The sequence below is a fragment of the Sander vitreus genome, chromosome 1 (genome assembly GCF_031162955.1).
Source record: "Sander vitreus isolate 19-12246 chromosome 1, sanVit1, whole genome shotgun sequence".
NCBI lineage: Eukaryota > Metazoa > Chordata > Actinopteri > Perciformes > Percidae > Sander > Sander vitreus.
In genome coordinates, this window is record NC_135855.1 from 770,313 (window position 1) to 796,557 (window position 26,245).

General features: G+C 39.1%; 1 protein-coding gene across 2 annotated transcripts in view; it reads right to left on the reverse strand.

The window, feature by feature from the left end:
* Positions 1-26,245, reverse strand: part of ntrk3b (neurotrophic tyrosine kinase, receptor, type 3b) — a 223,950-nt gene that overhangs the window by 94,001 nt on the left and 103,704 nt on the right. For both annotated transcript variants that reach the window (XM_078260759.1, XM_078259942.1), the window contains exons 5-7: positions 11,103-11,257; positions 10,392-10,534; positions 7,220-7,361 (exon numbers count right to left, since the gene is read on the reverse strand). In XM_078260759.1, the coding sequence (XP_078116885.1) occupies positions 7,220-7,361; positions 10,392-10,534; positions 11,103-11,257 (440 nt within the window). The remainder of the gene's footprint in view (positions 1-7,219; positions 7,362-10,391; positions 10,535-11,102; positions 11,258-26,245) is intronic.

The following is a 26,245-nucleotide window of genomic DNA, read 5'->3' on the forward strand; positions in this document are numbered from 1 at the left end:
TCCACATGTTGAAGCGGTGGTTATAGGGCTGTAGTGAGACCAATACTACCAGCTACAGTAGTAACTGATGAGCATTTCTTTCTCGCTAGATTTAGCGACTTTTCAGAACCTCTTAGCAACATTATTTCTAAAAAGCATTTAGCAACTTCAGACATCACGGGAAAAGGGAGATATATAATATTGTAATTTGTTTCCATGCATGCTGCTCAGAGTAATCACAGTCCACAGCTCCTGAGCCAACAGCAAATGTGATAACGTCACCCAATATACAAATGACGTATGACATCATATGCCGACTTTTAGCGACTTCTGGAGCTAGTGCTAGCTACTTTCATTAGAAAAGAGTTGGCAACAATGTACCCACTGTGTGGAAGCTGCTCCTGGATGCTGCTATATATACAGTTCTCTGTCCTCTAGGGAAATTTTACTCCAATGACCTCTGCCACCGTTACCTGAGATATCATGCATAGCCACCAAGAACATTTTAAAATTAGTCAGCTTGAAAGATTAAAAAGTTAGCTGCAGACTGCATTTTAACCAACTCATGGAGATACTGTTAGCTTGAACAGCTAGCTAATATTATTAGCTTATTAGCTACAGACGATAAAATCTGATGAATTGATAGTTTATAAGAGTGCTATAAGAGTGTTATAAAGAGAAGTGTGTTTTTCCTACCATCCAGCATTGCTGAAACAAATTATGAAGAATTTTGAATGGTAAATCTGCCACCGTTATCAACAATTGTGGCAACAGTAACTATATATCATTTATATGACAGATAACCATTAGGCATACCGACACTCCATCCATAGTGTGAGGGAAAGAGCAGAATGAACAGATCCTGGATCAAGTGTTACATTTCCCTCTTGAAATCCTCATCAGTTTGTCTGATTTTTGTGTTAAAGCGTAAGTTGAAGAATTGCAAAGACCTTCATGTGTTGAGAAAGTTCCACAACCCTTGGGCTGATGAAAGCCTGCCCTTATCCCCAGAAGGACCTAAAAAATGCAGACTAAAACACAAAGCTGTTTTGATTTCTTCTTGAAAGCATGACATCTGGAGGCAGGTTTCTTGCCAGGGAGTGGCAATGAGCCTTTTACAGTGTGTTACATATTGCAGCAGTAATTGGGATGATAAGGAAAACAAAAAGATAGAGGGACACCTTTTGCTTGAAATAGACAGAGAAATCTCTTCCTCATAAACAAGCACATAGCCTCTTTTTCTTACGTGCAGCAGCACACCTCTAAATCCACAACGCCGCCAAGCTGAGAGGCAATTTATCAATTTAATACTATCAGATACATTTCATAAACAATTCATCCACTGATTTGTCTTTGCGATGAGTTACTCTTGCAGCTTTATCATCAAAAGGAAATATTTGGCAGATGGCATTACCTGGCAGTCTTTCTCTGTGTCTGTTCTACATACCAGAAACCCCACACATACACACACGCAGAGACACTCATAATAGACCATGTCTGAGCAATGCTATTTACATTAGCTAGATCATGGTTGGATGTGCGTATTTATGTTTTCAGTCAGACAACCCTGTGCAATGTGCTACTTAATAGTACATGTTTTCCGTTTATAATTTGAATTAAGAAAAAGGGCCGGGGAGAGCCTCCAAGTTTCCATTACTGTAAGAGCAGTACTCTAAGCAGACTATATGGTCAATTCATTGTTTGCCCAGACATGCAATCAGTAATACCAATTAGGCCCAGGTTTTTGGCGTTTCAATTAGTTTTTAGCATTTTAATATAGCCAGACTTAATTTGACACGATGTCACTGTTAACATGCTTATGTTTAGCAGGTTCAATGTTTACCATGTTCACCATCTTACTTTAGCATTTTAACATGCTAACATTGGCTAATTAGTACAAAATACAAAGTCCAGCTGAGGTTGATGGAAATGTAGGTATTCAAAACACAAAATAATAATAGTCCAAATACTGCAAAAACTAAAGTATTGGACATGTTAAATTCTTACCTCATAATGGCACCATATAATAGGTTGAGATTGTTACTCATGTTTATTCATGGGACATGAATATCTGAAGCTAATTTCAATCCATCTGACATTGGTTGAGAGATTTCACTCAAAACCCCAAATGTCAACCTCATTGAGCACTAGATGAAATTCAGAAGATCACCAAAGTCAGTAGGATTCATCTCTGGGTATGAATGTCTGTAAAAAAAATTGGTGCCAAGCCATCTGGCAGATGACACAAACTTTGACCTAAAAACCAAAGAAAAGGTATCCCCTGAGTCATTAGGGTTCATTCTCTGGTGACCATGAATGCTGAACACAATGTAATGGATATCCATGTAATAGTCGTAGAGATATTTCAGTCTAGACCAATGTTGTAGACAGAGCAAAATTGCGATGCTGCTAGCATGGCTAAAAAGGTGTCTACTACACGAGGCCAATAGATGGTCATAACATAGTTTGTCTCAGCTGATACTTTTGCAGTGCAATAAATCAAATTTGCACTTACTTAAATTAAATATAACCTTTTGACACCCATTGAACTTGGAGCTTTAGTGGCTCCTGGGGGTCCATGAGCACAGGGCAGTTGCCCCCTTGGCACCTTTTGACCAGTTGGTAATCCATCGTGGGAGCTTTGTGAATTCCAGTGTGACTGCTTAGAACAGGTACAAACACTTTTCAAATGTGGTCAAACAACATGTTGTACAAACTACTTTTCTAGCATAACCCCACCATAATTGTAAACAATACACTTGGGCTTTATCATTAATAGACAGTAAAAGACTGATTGATTAAATTCATGAATGCCATTCATTGTTGTTGACTGTGTACAGACGGATGTTTTTGAACCAAAATAATCATCCATTAAAATGATGGAAAAAAGTATGTATTGGTGCTTGTAAGCTGTTATTTCATAAATTGCTTTGGTGGTATTGTTCCTGCTAGACAATAGTGAGAATAAACTCATTGAATTGCACTAAAGGCTAAGGCAAGTCTATGTGTGAAAGTCCTGGTGTGGGGGCGTGTGCAGATCTATGATCGTGAGCTCAGGAATAAAGAGAAAAGATAGAAATGAGGGAAAAGAAACAAAAGAGAGAGGAGGGAGGAAGATTGGCATGAAGTGAGGGTGGTATATAGCTGTACTGTGAGAGAGAGAGAGAGAGAGAGAGAGAGAGAGAGAGAGAGAGAGAGGAAAAAACGAAATTCTCTTGTTGACGGACAGTTAGGGGCCAATCCATTTTCCCCTCAGCATGGCTGTCACCTCAGTCTCAGTCAATACAATACAAGTCATTACTGCGCTCCATACTGGTCTGTAACAACATGGTGTCCTTGTGGCGCTCAGATAGATGACAAGCTTTGATAACTACATTCCTTTGATCTGTGAGAACACTAAATGCAAGGCTAGTTGTGCAATGTTATATAGTGGTAACACTGGTGGCATATTTCAAATGCCATGTTCCAGTCAGATAGGCCGTCATGACTGGCGGTGACAGGCGAGTATCATAGGACAGATATCGCCACATATTCCCTCTGGGTTGACCCACATTGTGATTAAGATTTTAACCTGTAAGAAGCAGCACAGCGATATTATGTTGCGTCTCTTGAGGGATTCAGTCACATAATTTCCTCATTAATTACTCATTGTTAGAGGTAATGCCTTCCTCTACCTGTAGAGCAGGAATAGAACTACTAACAAGAGATAGTAACATAATGCCTATACAGTAGGGCTAAAGGAAAAATGGTATGTGAGTCACAATGCTGTAGAGCTGCTATTGTTCCACACAGCAGCAGAACAATGGGTCTGCAGAATTTTAAATTGTGGTTAATTACAGTTTCGCTAAAATCGGGAACTCATCTTTGAATGCATAGAATGTTACTTGACGGCTGGTAATTTCGCTGTCAATCAGATTACTCCCTAATCAGAGCAGCAGTTTAAGCTATTTTATGACATTTCCAGAGACAATAGGCTACACATGGGAGGAAATGTAATTACTATCGTAGCATGTGGTGAAAAATTAATATGTTAATTTGCAGCACCAGCAGAGAGTGTCAACAGAAAAAGAAATGCCCGGAGATGTACATCCATTGAGTGGCTGTGTGGAGGAAGCCCTGAAGACTAGGTGTTGCAAAGTCAATCTGTCATTCTAGCATGGTGCTTAGCAGCTCTGCTTCGGAAAGGAGTGTTTGAATTGGTGACAAATCACCCCTGTTCTGTAGCGTGATGCATTGCAAACAGCCATAATAGATTGTGCTTTACAGCCAGCTTGCTACAAAGACAAAATTGTCAGGCAACTTTGATAAATATTGGCTTTGAATACAGTCCATCCCAAATCTGCCCAGGGACAATCCACAAGGTAAACTTGTATAACTTGTATCTTATATAATACTTATATAACAGCTGACATACAGTGTAATTCATGGTCTGGACATCAGAGGAACAATCTGATGGTTACCAAATCATTGTTTTATCATTGCTGTGTTTTTTTTACTGTTCTCTTTCCACTCAGATCAAGGCAAACCTTTCATGTGGGCTGGAGGGTATATTCTTGCTAATTGGCTACATCAATTTCACTTGGTTTGTTACTGTGCAACACCTCATTGCATTTTAAATGTACCTGCATATTTTGGATGTTCTGCTTGATAAAGGAGATTTTTTTTTTCCTGTTGTAATTTATTCTCTTAGACTGTCAGTGTCAGTAATGCAAGATTTGTTTCAGTTCCCAACATAAGTCCATCAAAGCTGCCACGAAAGACAAAGAAAGAAAAGAAGACTGGTGGTCTTGCCTCCAAGCTTTTGTACCAGCTACATAAGAGTTTTTTCTTGACTTACATTAATGGTCTTTGCTGACTGCCATTTTGTCCGGTTAAACTAAAATGCAGTGGTGACCATTCCTGTTACGATCTGCATACTGCAGAACTTTGGAAATATATAAGGAGAATGACATTTTTTGTTACTAATATTACTAATAATATATCCACATAGCTAAGTCCATTCACAATTTATATCATAATCCTGATCTAGCATAATGCAACAAGTTGTTGTTGTTGATTTTAGATAATATCAGGTGATTTAACAAAATCCCATCCAGCAGATTTACTGCCTTTAAACCCAGCTTGTCTTGGGTATGACCTAATAGTTACAGTAGCTGTAGGACATTGATGTATGCCTCACCTGACTGGCAGAAGACTACCAAAGAAGCTGTCAACTGTACAGCTGTCATTTCATTACTCAAAGTAAATACCAGTATTTTCAAATTGTACTGTCTTTTGGTGCACTAGATTATTAAATCGTACCAGCCTGGCTGCCAAACCATGGTAGTCCCCAGGTGAGTTGATGGCCTCTAATATGGATAAACCACTAGCTCAGTGGTTGGCTGAGATTTCATTCCAAACAATCATTACACTGGCAATGTTCACTGATTAGCACCTTCAAACACAGAGCAGTATAATTTCACATTTTAAGCATTAGAGTCTTATTCAGAGCATGCGTGAAAAGTTAGCAAATGAGATCTAATACCAAAGAAACACAACTACTGATGGAGACATTACAGATGTGGTGGTGAGCAAATTGATAAGATTTTTTTGTTATTGCATTATTGATGGAGATTGTTAGCCAGTACAGATGTTCACACTACATTTATCACTGGGCTAATCTGTACTGACCCTGCATTTAATGAAGAGCATACAACATGACAAAATGGCATTTCTGGGCTCACCAGCAGCTTAGCTCTGAAGAGGCAATATCAGTCTGCCAGTCCACAACTTTGGACTTTTCCTCCAGTGCCACCATGACATTTTAATGGCATTAAGAGTAGTGTCTTGACAACTATTGGATGGATTGCTATGAAATTTGGTACAAACATTCATGTTTCCCTCAAATTGTAATACATTATTATTATTATTAGGTCAAACTGTATTTTTGTCCAATACTTAGGTGTTACTTGCTATGCCAATGCTATTCCCATCAGCCTCAGCTGCACTTTGTGTTTAGTGCTAATAAGTAAATGTTAGCCTGCTAATACACGAAACTAGCATTGTTCTTGTGAACATGTTAGCATTTACCTCAAAGCAGAACTGTGCCTATGTACAGACTCACAGAGCTGGTAGCGTGGCTGTAGACTCTTGGCCGGTTACACCCTGGCTGCGTGGCGGCTGCATGGATATTTCTATGTCTTTACACACCAGAAACGTGTCTGACGCGGCGCTGCTGCTGCTAGCCTTGTCTGTACACATATGTTTCCCATTGATAAAATGAAATACCATGTTAAACATAAATATATACTGATTTGATTACAGCAAAGACAACGTCGGCAGTATTGACGGCAAAATAGGCTACAGAATATTTGGTTCTGTATTGACAGGTGCAATATTAGAAAATCGATTTACATTTACATTTACATAATTACATTTATATCTGCATTTATATCAAAACCTAGAGACCTTCAAACAACATGTCATTTATTAATATGTATTCGTGTTAAAATGACATATAAACATCTTTTCCTATTCTATGTTGCCTGGAAACGCTTCCAACATGCTTGCGTGCCACGTGAAAAATAGGCATCGGTCCTATTTCTAGCATGCACGCGTTTTCGGCACGGCTCGAGCCACGCCTGAGACGTGCGTGTCACGCAGGCAGTGTGCACGCTCTAACCTGTTACCATGGGAGCCGAAATATAAACGGACACGCCACGCAGCTGACACGAAGCCAGTGTGTAACCAGCCTAAGTCTCATTAAAAGAAGATCAACATCTCTTAACTTTGGGTTAATAAACCCTAGACTAAAATACAACAGTATTAAAGTTTGTAAAGTCATTTTTACTTCCAAAAATATGCTAATTAAGTGCATTAGCCAACAATGTGACATCCCGAAAAATTGAGCACTCAGAAGAATCAATTCTTAACCCAGGTTTTGTTTTTTTCCTTATGATATTGTTGTCCTGGTGATATTACTCTACAAAATGTGTTCAGTTTGGGCCAAGATACTAAATAATGCAAATTAGGAGATTGATTAACATTAACACAATTAACAATAATGTTTTCTTAATAACATGCAAATTTAAGCAACAAGATGCACAAGGTAATCTACGGTATAAGGAAAACCTGTGTCATTTGAAATGTGTGTTACTGTTTCCACTATGGGCTAAAATGTTGCCTTTAGCTCACTCCTGTCCACTCTGCAGTGCATGGCCAGAGTTTTCCTTGATTGAATCGTAGGAAAAATCCAACTCACATTGTACGTTGAGCTGGATGGAGGAGTTTGTCATCCCCACCACGTTCTCTGCAATGCAGGTCAGCTGGAAGTTGTTGTCATCTCGGCTGATGTTGAAAAGAGTCAGGTTGATAGAGTGGATGTTCGGCCAGTATACGTTGGACTAGGGAAAGAGAATGAGACACACAGACAGAGAAAAGAGAGACATTTAGGTATGTGAAGGATAAACAGCATATATAGTTATATTACTGGGGGTTTAAATATTTAATTACAAAATTAAAATTAAAGTTAATTATTGATTGATTAAAATTGAAAGTGATGAAGTACACAATACCAGTGGGAATTAATTACTGTAGTCATTTAGTCATATTAATGTAGTGCTAGAATTACAGCAAGGAATGTGATGCATTGTACATTTTGGCACTAATGTGACTGATTCACAGCTTTTCACCTTTAGATTGCCAAATACAATGCTTATGCTTCCCTTCTTGTCTTCAGTTGCCAGGTTCCCCAACACCTCACTCATCCTGATGAGCTATAGTATCCGTCTACCCTAAAATATAGAGCCTGAGGCTGAGGTGACCTTCATCTGTACAGTCACTGCAAGCAAAGACAGATGACAAATATAGCCACACTGCATTTTCACAAACTGTTGTTCCCCTCTTCTTGCTGTTTATCTTTGCTGTTGTTGTTGCTGTGACGTCCCTGGGGCCTGGGTTAGCAGGCACACTGTGGGTTCAACCCAGGTCTCTGTCTCACAAATCTAGCTTTTTTAGCACAGAGGTAGATCATCATGGTAATGCTGCACAGCTAATCAGAGTGCTGTACAAAGCCGGTTAAGCCAAGAACCTGTTCTTCATATGAGAATAAGTGAGGAAGCTTGACTTAATTGATGATGACATGACACAAGCCTGGATTCTTTAAGTTTTTTAACAGCAGGCTTAAAGTATATCTGGAGCTGTTGTCATAGCAACACATTCTAAAGCCCAAACCTGCAAAGGTCCATGCTAATTCACAGTTAACTGGATTATGGGTTTTTAGGGATAAATGAACTCATTTTTAGATACAGTATGATATAATTATGATTTTAGATGGGAATATGCAGGTTATTCAGAAACCAATTACAATCTGTTGGTGTAATTATCACAATTATTTTTTCAGTGAAGTGTTAAATACTTATACATGATGAAGTATACAATAAAAATAAAATAAAAATAATTACACAAAAAAAAGAACCAATCAAAATTTAGTTTTGGATAATATGAGCAAAAATGACATGTTGGTAAGTGCCTGTTCTGACAAGAACTAAGAAAAGAGATCATATTTCTCCTGTATTAGCTTCTCTGCATTGGCTTCCTGTAAAATCCAGGATTGAATTTAAAATCCTTATCCTGACCTACAAAGCTCTAAATGGTCAAGCACCATCATATCTTGAAAAGCTCATAGTACCTTATTGTCCCACTAGAGCACTGCGCTCCCAGAATTCAGATTTACTTGTGGTTCCTAGAGTCTCTAAAAGTAGGATGGGAACCAGAGCCTTCAGCTATCAGGCTGTTCTCCTGTGGAACCAGCTCCCAGTCTGTGTTCAGGAGGCAGACACTGTCACCTCATTTAAGAGTAAACTTAAAACTCTCCTCTTTGATAAAGTTTATAGTTAGGGAGTGAGGAGTTGCAGCATTCGCCTAGACCGGTGGGGGAGGGTGTGTTGCCACAGACACGGAGCGCCCTCTCCCTCTCTCTGCTTCTCTGCAGCTCTTAGCTATGCTGTTATAGTTTAAGATCACCGGGGGACTTCCTTTGACACAATGAGCGCCTCTCTCCTCTCTCTTTTCATCTGTGGCCAAAAGCTTGTTACTAACCTAGGTCTGGGGAGCTTATTCCCTGGATCCCTTATGTTTTCTCGCCCCACAGTTTTCCCTGGATTAGGGTGGCACCTAAATCATGGTTGCAGCTGTCGCCGTGGTCCTGCTAGGCGCCCTGCTATGCCCTGCTACACCCTTCTATGACCTGCAGTGCCCTGCTATGCCCTGCTACACCACGCAGTACCCTACTACGCCCTGCAAAGTCCAGCTATGCCATGCAGTGCCCTGCTACGCCCTGCTATGTCATGCTATGTTCTGCTACACCCTGCTACACCCTGCATGTTTATTTTGACTATAATTGCCACTGTTCATCATACCCCCAACCGGCATCCAGCAGACAACCACCCACCAAGAGCCTGGGTCTGTTCGAGGTTTCTCCCTAAAAGGAAGTTTTCCTTACCACTCAAGGTTTCTGCCTAAAAGGGAGTTTTTCGTCGCCACTGTCGCACTAAATGTTTGCTCTTATGGGAATTAATGGAATTGTTGGGTCTTTGTAAATTATAGAGTGTGGTCTAGACCTACTCTATCTGTATAGTGTCTCGAGATAACTCTTGTTATAATTCAATACTATAAATAAAATTGAATTTAATTGAATTGAATTGGTATACGATCAGGGGACGGCAAGTTCTCAGAGGTATGAATATTATCTCCTAGCCACCAGGTGGGTCATTAGTGTTGTTATGATGCTGCAACAACATATGTTTTGCTCTCACATTTGTGAGAACCTCACTAATAGTGTAAACATTATCAGTCATAGTGTAACTGGGTTCACTCAAAGAAACTGACTGCATACATAATGGAATTGTGGAAAACAATGTGGTGTACAATGCAGAACACAATAACACCAATGACAATGTCGGAACAGACATCCTGTACATCAAAATGAATGTCCCTAAGTCTATTGCCCCAGTGCATGATGGGAGGTTTCCCAACACACCTACAGTACCAAGTTGTAAGTGCAAACCCCATGATAGCTCTTGTTTTTGACTCTTTACTCATGTTGCCTTTACTTCAAAATAAGAGAATCGTATTCTTTCGTTTTTCTTCCCCTCTTTCATTAATCATCTCATCACCCCTAACAATTATCTTGTGAACCTTTGAAAGGGCCTGACCCACTGGAGTAAATTACCTGATAGAGTAGTTATTAAAACCAGCCCAACCTCAACTAGCTAATTGTGACCCTTAATGGTCCAAAATAAAAAGAAACATATGTGTATATATATATATATATATATATATATATATATATATATATATATATATGTGTGTACGGTGTGTGTGTGTGTGTGTGTGTGTGTGTGTGTGTGTGTGTGTGTGTGTGTGTGTCTGACCAGGTGTGTGTTGATGGAGTGCAGGCCGCTAACAGTCCAGTCCACTTCAGGCAGCGGTGATCCAGATCCATTGCAGCTCACGGTCACATTGTCGCCCTCCATTACCAACACACTGCTGTGGCTCACACTGATCTCTGGTAAGTCTGAAAACACACACATACAATTACACACACACACACACACACACACACACACACAGTGTATGTTCATGTTAATACACACCTGTCACTGCATGTGTCTACATATTTTCACAATAAATCAATTAATCACTTTTCATTAATGTAACAAAATTAGTACAAAGGAGGCAATGGGATACACACACATGCACTCACACACATTAGATGTCACAGGGATGAGTCACCACCAGGAGATAATACTGCAGAGTCTACAGCTTCTGTCAGAATCAACACACAGCTCCCCACATCAGATTCACCCTCTGAACTCTGTCACACCTCCGCCCCTTCCCGCCTCCGCTCGTCTCCCTGATCCTCTTCTCTTTCCTCTATTTCACCTTTAACCCTTTCCTTCCTTCTCTTGCTTTTCCTGTCTCCTTCTGTCAGCCACTCATTTTCACCCTCCACCTTTTTCCCTCTCCTTTGTTCTCCTCCATTCTAACCCCTCCATTCCCCCTCTGCTGCTTCCTCTTCCTTTCTCTTTACCTATTTTTTATATGCAGATCACACCCTTTTTTCCCTCTCCTCCTCCTCTTACCACAGTTGTGGATATACATGTTGTGTAGTCGTATCTTGGAGGCTCCATTCTTGCAGTACAGCTGCTGTGTGTGGAGCCCGGCCTCTCCTCTCTGCTGCCACAGCTGGATCCAGCGGATATCACAGCCGCAGTCAAACACTACGCCTTCCAGGCGCCTGGAAACACACAATTAAGAAACAACATAATCAGCAATGACAGTAACACCAGTCTAACCACTAGGGATGTAATGCAAAGCTGCTATCCATATCTCTTAATGTCACAGAGATATCTGGGGCCATGATTTATCTTTAAAAACTGGAGGTTGTGTGTATAATGTGAATGTAAAGTTGGTTTGACGAATCTATGATCAAAATTGAGAATGCTATTGACAAAAGTCTAAATCTGATGTTTAAGAGTCACCTTTTTCAAGTTATGACTTTAAGAAAAGGTTTTGTTATTTTTTGTTAATTGTATTTTCTTTAGCAAACCTACCATCTACCTAAAAATACAGACACCAAACACTTTCCACACTGGTATCTCGAGAAAACATGCAAATAATGGAAGAGAGATTAGTATAAAACACACCAAGCTGCATTCAGTTCATATCTTCAGCAACATACATGTTACTGTAGCAGTGACACATCCGTCTACAACTGAAGGCAATACTATTTAGCATGACAGCAAGTCACAGACGTTTTGTAGGGTTGAATATGAGGAATTTAGACACTATTTCCCGGGAATTCTCGTCAAAATCTGGGGCATGTGTGTGCCCCTGTGTTTAAGATATGAAAACTATCATATGGACATCAATTAATGCTACAACCAACCATCATAGCTATAGCCCAATCTTGAAATGACATTATCACTGTAAAAAAAGCTTGGTTAACTTCTTATGTACGGTGGTTTCTTCCTATTGTTTTTCATACTTGAATGGCAGCCTACTGTACATCTAAATCAGGCTGAGTGGCATTCAACAGGTGAAGCATTGTGTACATAAATAGCCCTAACAATATAACTAAACACCCAACAATTATTTGTTATCAATTGTAAATATCATTCCTCAAACAACCAGTCCACACTGGTCTAGTTTGGTAGATTGAAAACACAATGTTAATCCAGTGTGATTATCAGGCTAACTCCACACATTAAAGTGCCCATATTATGAAAAAAACGCTTTTTCTGGGATTTGGGGTGTTCTTTTGTGTCTCTGGTGCTTCCACACACATACAAACTTTGAAAAAAATCCATCAATGCTGTTCTGAGTGAGATACAGTTTCTGAATGTGTCCTGCCTTCAGTCTCCAGGTGAGCTGTTCAAAATCGGCACGGCTTGTGACGTCACAAGCCGAAACGAGCTGGCTAACCGCAGCCATTAGCTCGTAGCGTTAGCGTTAGCATGCTAACGCTAATGCTAACGCTAGCATGCGACCTCGTTCTCAATAGCAAAGCACTGCTACAACACACACAAGTTCACCATAATCTACAAAAGAACTATTTCCATGTGCGCCCTCATTTAAAAGTCTCCCAGCTAATCCTGCCTTGTAACTGACTGAAGGTGGAGAAACAGCCTTTCTTTTACTGTCTATGGAGCTAGCTAGCTGACATGATCTACATCTGAGCTACTGTGCATGTGCGAGTGCTATCAAAGATAGTACAGAAGAAGAAGAAAAGAGGTCTCACTCTGTTGCTAAAACAGAGACCAGCTGAAAAGAGGATCTGCAGCAGTGAGGGAGAGCGGTGCAGTACAACAAAAATATGGTGTTTTTTGAAAATTAAATCATGTAAACCTATTCTGGTACAACCTTAAAATACAATTATGAACCTGAAAATGAGCATAATATGGGTGCTTTAATAGTCTCAGGTCCACTGTAACCACTGGAACATATTAAAACTGATGATATTAAGGAGGCTGTACAAGAAATACCTGGGATTGTCTCTACACAGATATATACTGTATATGTCTATCACCACAAGTGCATGACTACGTTTTATCAGGTTTGAACTAGGGATGTAAATCACACATTTTATCACGATACGACATTATATTGATTCTTTGGACAAGGAGTCAATATTTACTGATATCACAAAGTCAATACAATTTTGATTCCATTCAGGGGCCTGTGACTGATATGAGACGATACATAAGCCCATTTAACACAATCAGTTACATTTATATTTATTTACAAAAAGCAACTAAAATATGATTTGACATTGTCATTACTAAACTCTTCCAGACATTTGAATTAAAAACAAACTACTCTTTTTAATCAAAAAATAATAAATATGAAGTTGGAATTTCAAAATAAAGGCGCATTTTATAGATGATGATATGCATCGATATCTTCACTTCGTATCGATAATATTGGATTGTTGATAATTGAATCGATAATTCGATTCCAGATCGATGTATCATTACACCCCTAGTTTCAACATTGTTGGATTTATTCAAATCAACAGACCAGAAGAAAAACAATGAAGGACAGCACCACGGCATTCAAATGTGAGCGGGTCAAAGGTCACGGCAGTGTTAAGGCTATCAGTGTCAGGCTTTATTAGCAGCAGGCAGGTATCATCAGGCTCCTCTGTACATGCATTTCATTCTCACAGCAGTGTGCCGTTTGAAAGTCACATTATTCTACATTGTACCCCACCTCTGCATTTTGCATATGCCCAATTTGGAGGCTGTGATTGGCCAATTCTGTCAAGATGAATGCCTGTCCAGATGTCCTTGACAGAGGTCTATAAGATATTGCAGAAAGCATGAATAATGTATGTGCTACGTCCACCATGCTATATGAAGTAATGAGAATAGATTTTTGCAGGTGGGTCTAGCATATTATCAGGAGCTCACTGGATCTGATACTGTAGTTAGAGCAGAGTCTGTTCACAGTTTCTATATGGCAGCATACTCATTGAGCTATGGGATGGAACACCATATGCATCCATTCTATTCTCTTTAATTCCTGCAAAAAAAAACTCATTGACCTATTAATGACTTTAGCAGATATTCTGTACAGGTGCACTCTGATTACAGTCAGTGTTGGTATAATAAAAAATAAAAAAAACAAGCAAACAGTAACCATAAACCATTATAACAACACAACCAAAAAGGAAACACATGAATATAAAAATATACACTTCAATTCCCAAGATTTGATCTTATTGGTTGTTTTTTCGACATATACTGATGCACACCAAAATAATTATTTTATGTATGCAATTACTTTGAGTCATAGATTTTGACTCTGATCATTAGGTTAGTATTGGCATCAGTGTTTGACACTCCAGTGGGTCAGGCCCTTCCAAAGGTTACATGATAATTCTTTGGGCTGATGATATGATTAATGGGAGAGGAGAAAAAAAAAGACATTTTGGATAAGTTGACCCCTTTGGGTCTCAAACAGTTATTCAAAGTCGAGAAGTTTAGGGGAAGAAATATCTATTTGAAATCTATGACTCAAAGTAATTGCACATAAAATAATTCTTTAGTTGTGCATCAGTTTATGATCTCGAAAAACAACCAAAAAGATCAAATCGGCAATGAACTGTATATTTTTACATTCATGTGTTTCCTTTTTGGGTGTGTTGTTGTACTGGTTTATGGTTCCTGTAGCCTTGCCTTTCCCCCCTCTTTCTTTTACACTGGAACTGAGCTACACTGCTCTACCAAAACATTTACCACCAACACTGTTGCATGGCGATCTAAAATCTAAAAGTGAACAAATTCATTGTGTCTTCAATTGCAGCAATTTGTGTATGTTTTGATTACAGAACCTTCATTAGGCAAGGGGACCATTTTTCTTTTATAATAAGCATAATAGTACTTTTGAATGGAGAAAAATGAAATCACAACAAATGTAGCAAAACTATTTTCTTCAGAACTGATCACACAGACCATTTACATGACTACTTTTCAGGTATTATCTCAGACAGAATGTAATTAACTCTAACTACAACAAATGTCTCTGCACTTTGTTTCTATGTTCTCTGTAATTTGTAACAAAGTATATTTCTTTCTAGGAAACATTTTGGAAAATTATTGGGGAATCACAGCCCAGAGATATCAAGAATTAGCATTTTATTTCCCAACATGAAGGTCCATATGGTTTCAAAGGCCTCTCCACTCTAATAGTTGGGAGTAAAAGTAAGGGAAAGGAATAAGGATGAAGAATAAGGATGAATAAATACTGAATCTCATATTGACCTTTACTAATTTTTCTGGCCTAAAAGTAGTTAAATCTGGGCAATATATCGATATTGTGCTGATATCGATATATGAGGCTAAATATAGTCTTAAATTTTGGATATCGTAATATCGCAATATGACATAAGTGTTGTCTTTTCCTGGTTTTAAAGGCTACATTACAGTAAGGTGATGTAATTTTCTGAACTTACCAGACTGTTCTAGCTGTGCTATTATTTGCCTTCACGCATTTACTCATTATATCCACATTACTGATGATTATTAATGAAAACTCTCATTGTGTTAATATTTTGTGAAAGCATCAAAAGTCAACCCTACAATATCGCCGCAATTAGGTAAGAAATATCATGATATTTTCTACATATTGCCCACCTCTAATTTAAAGTATAAAAATGCTGGAATCAGCCTCAGACAGGTGACATTTTTCAAAATGTCACCTGTCTGAATTGCCAATAGATATAAACTAGAGGATGGACACCTGAACCGAGCCTGTCGGGAGAAATGATGTTGGGGTTCGGGTCTTGCTTGGTCACATCACCGTGATAAGGCATTGAACATTTAAAATTTTAAAAAGCTTATAATGTAGGTGCGCGCATTTCCGAATGCCTTCCTACAGCTGCTTAAAAATGCTTCAAACGTACGTACAAACGTACATGTGTCAGTAGTATGAGAAAAAAACGAGATTTTAACTGTGTCGGGCTCGGGTCGGGCTCAGACATAAATATCTTAATGCCTGTCAGGCTCGGGCTGGGTTCGGTTACTGCTCTGTCGGAGGCGGGCCGGGCTCGGACAGAAAAATGCGGCCCATCCGCACTCTAATATAAACTATCCCACAGTGCACCAAAGCAACCGTATGTGTACTATGAAACCTACATTGTATATAGCACAGAGGAGTTCATAATTGTAACACAGACAGGGAGCTCCCTACATGCCAGTGCAGAGGAGAATTCCACTCTTAAAGGTTTTCATTGAATGTTGAGCAAGTTCAACCACAAGGGATCAAAGCTCACCAGAGCAAAACGGCCTGGCCTTTCCACCTTTATTCTGTAATTATGTTAATTGTTAATAAGAACCACCACCTCCATACATTACCCACTATTCCTCTGGGCAGAGCTGATCAGGGCCAACATGCAGCTGTACAGATATAGAACATAGCCGAATATAGCAGGAAAATGCACATTGAGAAAGCTGCAACCCTTCGTTTCAAACGTGTGCCCAGTCTGAGCAATACAGTAACATGGTTGTGATTTTACAGCTCCACCATCATACCATAAAAAAGCTATAACACAAACAAAAGAGCGGAAAAAACAGCGAACTGACAGCTGGAAGTTGATAAATGTCTGGAGGAGAGCAGATTAGACTTTGAAAAGAACAAAAGCAAACAGCAGTGTGACCCCAGATACAAAGGGCTAACAGCATGGTGTTTCCTTGAAGCTGGCTAACGATCCACCCAGCTACTCCAGAGGAGAGGTAATGATCACCACCGGAGGCTGTTTTTCTGGGAAATGTACACACAGGTGCTTTGGCTGAGGAGCCGTGGATCACAGGCAACGATGAGCTATATACCGCATTGTTGCTCGCGCGCTTTGATCTCAGCTTGAATGCACGGCTTCCTCTCCTTATACTGCTGTCGGGAATTATTTGAGGTTTTTAAAATCCTGTGTGTTTAATAAATCGCCTTATTTACCACAGTGCTACTGATCTTGGGTGTGACTGTAGGTTGTATTTCCTGTGATGCCTGGCTTTGTGGTAATTCAGCAAAAAGAAGTGTGCCTCAGGTGCTCTGCTCGTAACATTGTCACTTTTACTACAATAAAATACATCCATATGTTAATGAATATAAATAGGTAAAATCTATCTGTTAATATATCCCTGACTAGAATAGCTTTAAAATAGCTTTATTTCCAAAGAAATTGAGGAGTATTTCATTGGCTAACTATATTATTATGTGGGGTTACATTAAGGACAGAAACTTACAGTGTGGGATCCAGGGTCAGCAGTGTTGTTAGTGGTATAGTTTTTACTTTGGAAGTGACTTTCCCTTTAATTTTCTCCAACACCCTACAGTAAAATCTCTTCATGTGTTTATATTATCAATAACAATCTGAAAAGGATCCCATTGGGATTTTCAGCATAACTCTGAAGGAGTTTTCTTTTTTGTGAGAGTTCAAATGTGAAAACAATATTACATGGTACAATGCATTTTGACTTTAGATGTGACCTTTCCTTTAATTTTCACCCAAACTGAATGACTTATATTATAACAGGCAAGGACATGCCGGGCAGAAATCCATTGGGATTTCCAGCTAACCCATTATGGAACCAGTTGTGTCATAGAATAGTTTAATATGATGAACTTTCTATGAATTGCAATGCCTTTTTACACCAGTGATCAATCCACCCAAAGCTGCTGTCATACTTAAAAGCGATTGACCGCTAACAAGCGCCACATTGAAAACATCGTACCATCACACAGGACAAACTTGAGAACTAGAGTTAGGCCTCACATTTTGAAATAAAAAAGGTTGGCTTGTACAGAGCTAAGACTAGCTCATAGGTCAGCTGATTCATTCACTCCTCCATGATGCTTGCTGATAATGTTTTGTGGGAAAACACCTAGAGCCCTGTTGGCTCATAGTCTGTAGGAAGCCCCACAAGTCGGTCCAGTTTACCATCCTGCTGGTCACAGAGAGAAGTTGGCAACTCACTGCACACAGACACCCAATCGAGCTGAGATGGTGGCATCTCACTACAGGGCAAAAACACGCTGCTCTTCCAGTTACAGAAAGTCTCCGAGACGTATCAATATAGATACTGAAAAGATTCTAGCCTGTAGTAGTATAAAGTCATGTCACTTTTGTTTAACGATGGGTCTGACTGTTCACAGTTGTCACCGCTCTGCAAACATATTGGAGAGGTTCATACAGGAGCATTACCTGCTAATGCTAAGCACATTTTTACTGTTCCTGCTTCTTCAAATTAAAGGCATTCCACTGATCAGAAGGCTTTAGTTGTCAAGCAGCCATGGGAAATGCAATCAATTTCTCACAATTGCTATTGTTTGGGGAAAAGATACTCATACATAACCAGACATGGATATTTTGGTCACATTTGTAGGTGTATAAGTTTTGATAGTCACAGGGCATTGTAGGGGGCAGCATGTGGGTTGGCTAGACTGGCCCCTGGCTCCACCATTCGCCAAGGTGCTAGTATATCTGTATTTACAATAGTGTAGCACATCTGTCCTGCTTTTAATTTGAAGAAATCTACACTTCAGCAACTCCAAACCAAACTTACGTTAGCGTTACAGTGGGTTTGCCAAACTCCTTGGTTATTCCTCATCTGCAAATGCTAACATTAAAGGATACACCTAAATGACAAACTAGGAATAACTAGCTTTTACCTGCAATACACGAACAATGTCCATGTCTTCCAAATGGATCAGCTGTTGCCTGCGGATGCCTGGAACATTTAGCGGTAGCGCTGCATATTACGGCTCGGTAATAATATGGTAATAGTGGGCTAACAATGTGATAATAAAGAGGTAATATATAGGTAATAACATGTAATTACCAAAGTAATAACTGGGTAATACATCACAGTAATAAGATGTAATACTGGGGTAATAAGGTGATAAGAAGGTAACAGGTGTAATAACATGCAATTACCAATGTAATAAGTAGGAAAGGGTTCAGTAATAACCATATGTATATCTGGGTAATGGTAATATTGTTAGATTAATATTGTAATAACATGGTAATAATGGGGTAATATATGTTGATGTTTTCACAGTATTATAGGCTACTATCGGCGTAATACCTTCCAAATTAGATAAAACGTCTTGGAATTTAAAATTGGTAATTACCATATTATAATGCTGAAATTCATCCACCCTTTATGTTCCAAACATTTCGCTTTTGTTTCAAGGTAATACTTTACAAATTGTATGTTTAATCTTATGACTTCTTACCTGGAAACATCTGGTAGTTTCTGTGTAATAACCATGAATCAGTGCTGCAAAATGCAAAACTGCCTGTTTCTGTTGTATTACATGGTAATATTAGAATAACAGAGGTGTAGAGATTACCTGGAAATGCTTCTAGTTGTTTCCAGGTAATCTCTGCACCTGTTATTCTAATATTACCATGAAATGTGTCTTTTCCTGCATGCACGTAACCCTGTGCAATCTAACCAGCAGCTAAACACCTTCCACCATCGAGCACTGGAGACTGGGATTATCGTAACTCAGTTTATTTGACTTAGAAAAAGTGAAACTGGGAAATGAAACACAGTGACCAGTTGCTTACATATTGATGAGTCACAAACATTATACAATCATAATTGTAAAAACAATATAACTACACAACACTGTAATGCAGTAGTATATACAGTAACTAACATTTAAGCTGAAATAAAGGAAATACGTAATGTATTGTTATACAGTGTACATAGTATAACCTATATTGTTTATCTAAATAAACTAAAATATACTTACATGTAGCACAACTCAAGATAACTGCTGAATGAAGCATTAGTCTAATATGAGCTATCAATCATCATCAAAAATATACATATTCATATTCATTTACATGTCAGCATCTGTTTCACATACCGAGAATGCTACCAAAGGCATGGAACGTCGAAGATTGAAGCGGATTGTATGGAGAGATGATAACACGTGAGGCTGTCCATAGACATTATATAAGAATGGACCAACAGATCCCGTGTCTCTGGACGGAGACCAGTGAAGGATATTAGAAGCACTTTCCCGGTGATGGCTGAGCGTTACTGAGCAGACTCCAACTGAGCTTGAAGACGTAGATGTGACGTGAGCAACCTGTCTGAAAGTTGGAAGTCTTCTGGTAGCTGTGCCAAGAGAAATCTCAATCATTCCCAATCTAGCAGAGACGGAGAGCGTAGGTATATGTAAGGAGATAACATAGACACAGGCTCATTATTGATCACTAAAATGATAGTTAACATTAGTAATTACACTTAAACAGCTAATGTGAGACGAAACTGCCTGCGCACTTCTCCTGTACTATATGGTAATTTCTCTACTATGAGACAGTACGTTGCGTGGTTATGACCCAATCGTTAGCCTATTTTTATAAAAACGTCTGCTACGGAACCATAACGTGAGGTACAAGGTAATGGAGCCTTTTATACATTGTCGTGTTTCTTTAGAAATAAACAACGGACACATAGAGTCTTTAAACACTTCAGATGTAAAGTTATTCTCTGTCAAAGTGACGTCAAAATGAATAGCAGTCAATGGGATGCTAACGGGAGGTGATGGCTTATTAGCATCAAAATGGCGCCGTAGGAGTTATGCGGTCCAAGGAGAAGCTTACCCCCTTGAGGCTGTCCTGCTCACATTCAACTTCCTGACTAAGTCCCATGGTGCAAAGGTCCTACAGTTCTTAAAGGAACACACACGCATGTGGAACAAACTACTGCCAGCAATGGGAGAAGAAAAACATTTAAGTGAACTAATGTCCTGATGGGGACAGAACAAAATGAAATAGAAACAGGTAGTTTTTTTGCAGCACTGATTCATGGTTGTTACACAAAAACTACCGGACGTGTTTCCAGGTAAGAAGTCACAAGATTAAATATATCATTTGTAAAGTATTACCTCGAAACAAAAGGGAAATATTTGGAACATAAAGGGTGGATGAATTTCAGCATAATGATATGGCTATTACCTATTTTAAATTCCAAGAAGTTTTATCCAATTTGGAAGGTATTGCGCTGCTATAGGCTGATATAATACTGTGAAAACATCAACATATATTACCCCATTATTACCATGTTATTCCAATATTACTATAACTATATTACCATTACCCAGATATACATATGGTTATTATCAAACCCTTTCCTACTTATTATATTGGTAATTGCATGTTATTATGTCTGTTACCTTATCACCTTATTACCCCAGTATTACATCTTATTACTGTGATGTATTACCACGTTATTACTTTGGTAATTACATGTTATTACCTATATTTTACCGCTTTATTATCTCACTGTTACCCCACTATTACCATCTTATTACCGAGCCGTAATATGCAGTGCTACCCATTTAGCTATAGCCCCAGTCTTTTTGCAGGATGAGGCCATCATGTGCAGTGTTAAAGCATTAGCATTACAGTAGCTTACATTTTGCTAGCTACAGCTGATTAAATCTGCCAGTGAAATCCATGATCTTCGGCCTGCTTTTCTGTGAAAAATGCGAAAACCCATTGTTTCAAAAATCACTTTGTTGTATATTTGCCACCGTTTTCATTGTATACTGTATATAGGTATGTGCTGTACAAGAGGAAAGAACGACAGGCGTACTAACAGTAATTAAGAGCGGTGCTTAGTGAACAGTTAATTCTTTCTCTTTGACGGTATATTGAATTGTCTTTTTTTGTTGCCTGTTTTTTTAATCATATCAGTCTATTTTCTGTCTCCATCTTTGATACAAAGCACTAATGGGGGTCGTGTTTCTTCCCATAGATCACTTGTCAATCAACCAGTGTGGCCAGTAGCCATTATTATTATTATTGCTTGAAAAAGAGATAATCTAGCTGTCATGCCATCATATTGGCTTCCAGAGTCTTGAAGCAGTTGATTGACAGTTGAACATCTATTCATAAGCTGTAGGCTGAATAATCACATGTAGTCAAGAACTGGTCTCATCTTTTACTGCATGTTTGCTCAACAATCACTGCTGCACAGTTGCTCTTCCTCTGTCAGAAATGTCAAATTATGCTCAGTTGTCATTGTAGAGCAGCAGGTTGGAGAGATTAGAGTTTTGAGAAAAAATAGTATAAATCAATGAGGGGGAATAAATGCAGAAAAAGCGGAGAGTCGACTGAACCAATGTAAAATGTAATACTCTTCTCATCAGCAACAGCTTTTACAACATAAGCATTTCTCCTGATCCTGCTACATTTGTTAAACAGCTGCTTTTACCAAACCGTACTAAGTGTGTATCATTGCTTCACCACACTCCTGGTTGTCTCTGGCCCCGCTCCATCATTCTCACACACTGTGTCTTTTGCTTATGTCATGGATAAAGCAGTATGCGGCAAATAAATAAATCACTGTTTTGTCCCATCATTGCTTTTCTGTAAGGTTGCAGCCACTTGGCCGGTCAGCGTCCCTGCAGGCTTTCTCACTGCCTGACTTTCTTTCCTCCTCTTTTTTCCAACCATTACGGCTTTATTTGTCTGAGGAGCCAGACCTGACTTTGGCTTATCGTCAACACCACCTGCACTGCAATCATGTAGAGGAGAAGGGACACCCGAGTCAGGTCAGGGAAGGCTTCAGGCAGGAAAAATGGACAAAGTGAGCGGGAGCTCCAGGCATTTTCTTTTTCAGAGTCAAAGATTTTAGCAGGGACATTTCACGCACAGATACTTTTGGTGGTTATCTTTTAGAGGATTGATGTTGTTAGAGGTCCTTTATGTGTGCATTCATATTGTATATTCAGGATGGATGATCTAGTGATAGGTGTACTATCCATTTATAGTCTAAGATATTTGGTGTACTCTCTTGTGCTGTGCATTTTCAATGTATTTCAGGGATAGTTGTTACTTTACTGTCTTTGCCAGACCAATTGTATATTTTTTAACAATTATTCTAATTAACTTCACAAAGGAGGTCATGTTTTCATCTCGGTTGGTTTGTTTCTTCGTCTGTTTTCAGGATTACTGAAAAATTACTGGCCCGATTTCCATGAAACTTGGTGGATGGGAATAGCATGGGCCAAGGAAGAATTCATTAACGTTTGGAGCAGCTCTGAATCACTAGGCGGATAGAGACAATCATTTTTCACTTTTTCAACATTGTGAGATAGGACATTTGTGCTGCATTCATGCAATGTTGGAATAATTGGACAAATGAGTTCCCGATCATATTTCATGGCTCGCCTGATCCGTTTCCTTTGCTCTTTGATGTCACCCAAATACTTGAATGTGTTGTTTATACACTCTGAACAATACATGTGCTCATAAACATACAGAAGTCGGAAGAACAACTTCCCAACTCAGGAAGTTGGACCAATAGCGGAGGTCTGCACTCTCTGAGTACCATTCTAATTGTATATATTGTCATACTCTAAGTTTAGCATAACTTTTAAAACAAACTGAAAGACAAAGCAGCTGACTGTATTTCATTCAGCCATCCTTTATGAGTCTGTTACACCCAATAGGGCAGCAATAGCTCTTGAAAAGAGTAACTACACACAGGCTGCTTTTTTGTCATATATGGCGTTTTTCCATTACATGGTACCTGCTCGACTCGCCTCGACTCGACTCGCCTCGACTCCGTTTTCCATTGCAGATTTTAGTACTGCCGCAGCGTGGCTGGTCGTCATGGCGGCGCCGCAGTAAACTGCCGTGACCTAACGCGCCACACACACAGAACATGGAACGTGTGTTGTTGTTGCCAGAAGACACATTTAGTTTCAAATGAAGCTGGAGGCAGCAGTAATAAACAGCTGGCTAAACTATGGCGGGTTTGTTCAGGACACCCCCGTCTGTCGCTTTCACATCACCTTTTGGTATCGGCTCAGCTCGCTGGGAACCTCGACTGAGGTGGTACTAAAAAAAGTACCTGTTAGCAGGTACCAGGGACTTTTTTTCATAATGGAAAACCAAAAAAGGCGAGTAGAGTCGAGGCGAGTCGAGCAGGTACCACGTGATGGAAAAGCGCCAATAGTCTTGCAGGTGCCAAGCTGGCAGAGGCGCAAACATGTCAACGTGCAACTCATCTCTTCTCTTTTAGTGCCTGTTTGGTAAGTGTGTGGCTTCATTCAAGCCATGCTTCAGTAGAAGCATGAAGTTGTGCACTGGGGATTGTTTAATTGCAATTGCTGGGGAAGGTATGTTTTGGTATCCAGTTTTTGTCCTAACCTATGCATGTTTTTTTTTTGCCTGCTGAGGCAATATATTATCACAATCATTATCCTTTTCTTTCTACTTTTAGTATGTACTGCAGCTTCCCTTACAAAGTATGTACTGTTGCATGCAGTAGGCATACAAGTGGGACATACTACTTCTTCATAACATTGCACCTTGAACTTTGAACATCTTGCTGAACAAGGGATTGTGGGTCACAATAGCCAGAAAAACATGCTGGTTTTCATACCACAAAATCTGACCGGATGCAGTGGGACATCCTGGTATTTTTGGCATACTGCATTTGACATACTATGTATTGGGACATACAAAATATTTTTCTGGCATACTAAATAGTATGGTAGTATGTGTATCGGAACACAGGAAGAGACATTTTTGTGGCTTTAGTTACATTTACAGAATTCACATTCTGTAGGCCTAGTATCTAGAGTGACTTAAAACACTCAATAGTAGTCATATCAAAGGTAGAGAGTACCTTAAACATACAATTTGTATTGTGATTAAGGCAGAGCCTGAGCTAGGTTAGAATAATGGGTGATTCTTAACCATATGCCATCCACTGCTGCTTGTACATGATCGAAGGCACTACTTTTCAGCTGGTTAACTCCCTGTTGCCTTCATATACTGTAGTAACAGAAATGAGTGCTCCATCTGTAGTCTCTGCTTCTGGGTGTTGTGCATATTCTAAACCCTGGATGATTCAAGTGAAAGGGATTATTATAGTGAGCTGAGCATTTCAACTAATTATTTCAGTAAACAAACATACACAACAACAACAAAATATGGAGAAATGTGTTATTGTACAGCACATTACTGTAGTTAATTGCACTCATATCAACTTATTATGCAGACATCATCTAGAACTGGGGCCGGCAACCTTTTTGATATGAAGTGCCTTTTTCAAAAGTATTGTTTATTAGTGCGCCATGTCAACATTAAGTTTAATTATGACATCAAAATTTAATATCCAAGGAATCTGTAATTTTATTCCATAACAACATTTGATAACATTTATTTCCCATAATCAGGACATTGTAATTATTATTATTGTATATTATTATGGTTACGGAAACATGGTTGTAGTATGCAGCGTCCTGATTGGTGGAAAATGCTTCCAGAAAGAAACGTCAGGTAAAAATGTCACTATCAAAGAGGCTGTAGCGAAAAGTTGACGTGGAAAAGCACCGCTTTAATGATAAGCAGGTCCTGTATGCCTCATTTGCAATGAAACAATGCTGTTGCAAAATAATACAACCAGCATCATCATCAAGAATGAAGAAAGCAAACATAATGATCGCATCATTCACGTGCATATTAAGTAGCCACATGCATCTGTTTTGGTCTTAATATATCCATAGGTTTACCGCTCCAGCGGAGAGGATAGCTCATTCAGCCAGCAGTTAAGTTTATAAAAATGTGTCCAAATTTCAAGATTCCCAGCAAACTAAGGAACAGTTAGACTACAAACCAACAGCTTTTGTTTTAGCTTGTTTGTAAAAATTTGCTATTTGCAGAGTAGAGCTGTGTTTGCGTAAAACAGCGTGGTGGACAAGAGTAGACTGAGCAGACAGAGCAGATTGAAATATCTATAAAAAATATATATATTGATAAGTAGCCTATTGGCTTTTTACTCACAAAGGTTTTATTGTAGCCTACTTACAGTAACGAGACTAGCGTTAGTTCATCTGCCCCAGCGGCCGGTAATCCTCTTTGTATCGTTCCCAGTCAGAGATACAGTGGATACGGAATGTGTTCAGACCCCTTTACATTTTTCACTCTTTGTTTCATTGCAGCCATTTGCTAAAATCAAAAAAGTTCATTTTATTTCTCATTAATGTACACTCAGCACCCTATCTTGACAGAAAAAAACAGAAATGTAGAAATTTTTGCAAATGTATTAAAAAAGAAAAACTGAAATATCACATGGTCATAAGTATTCAGACCCTTTGCTCAGTATTGAGTAGAAGCACCCTTTTGAGCTAGTACAGCCATGAGTCTTCTTGGGAATGATGCAACAAGTTTTTCACACCTGGATTTGGGGAT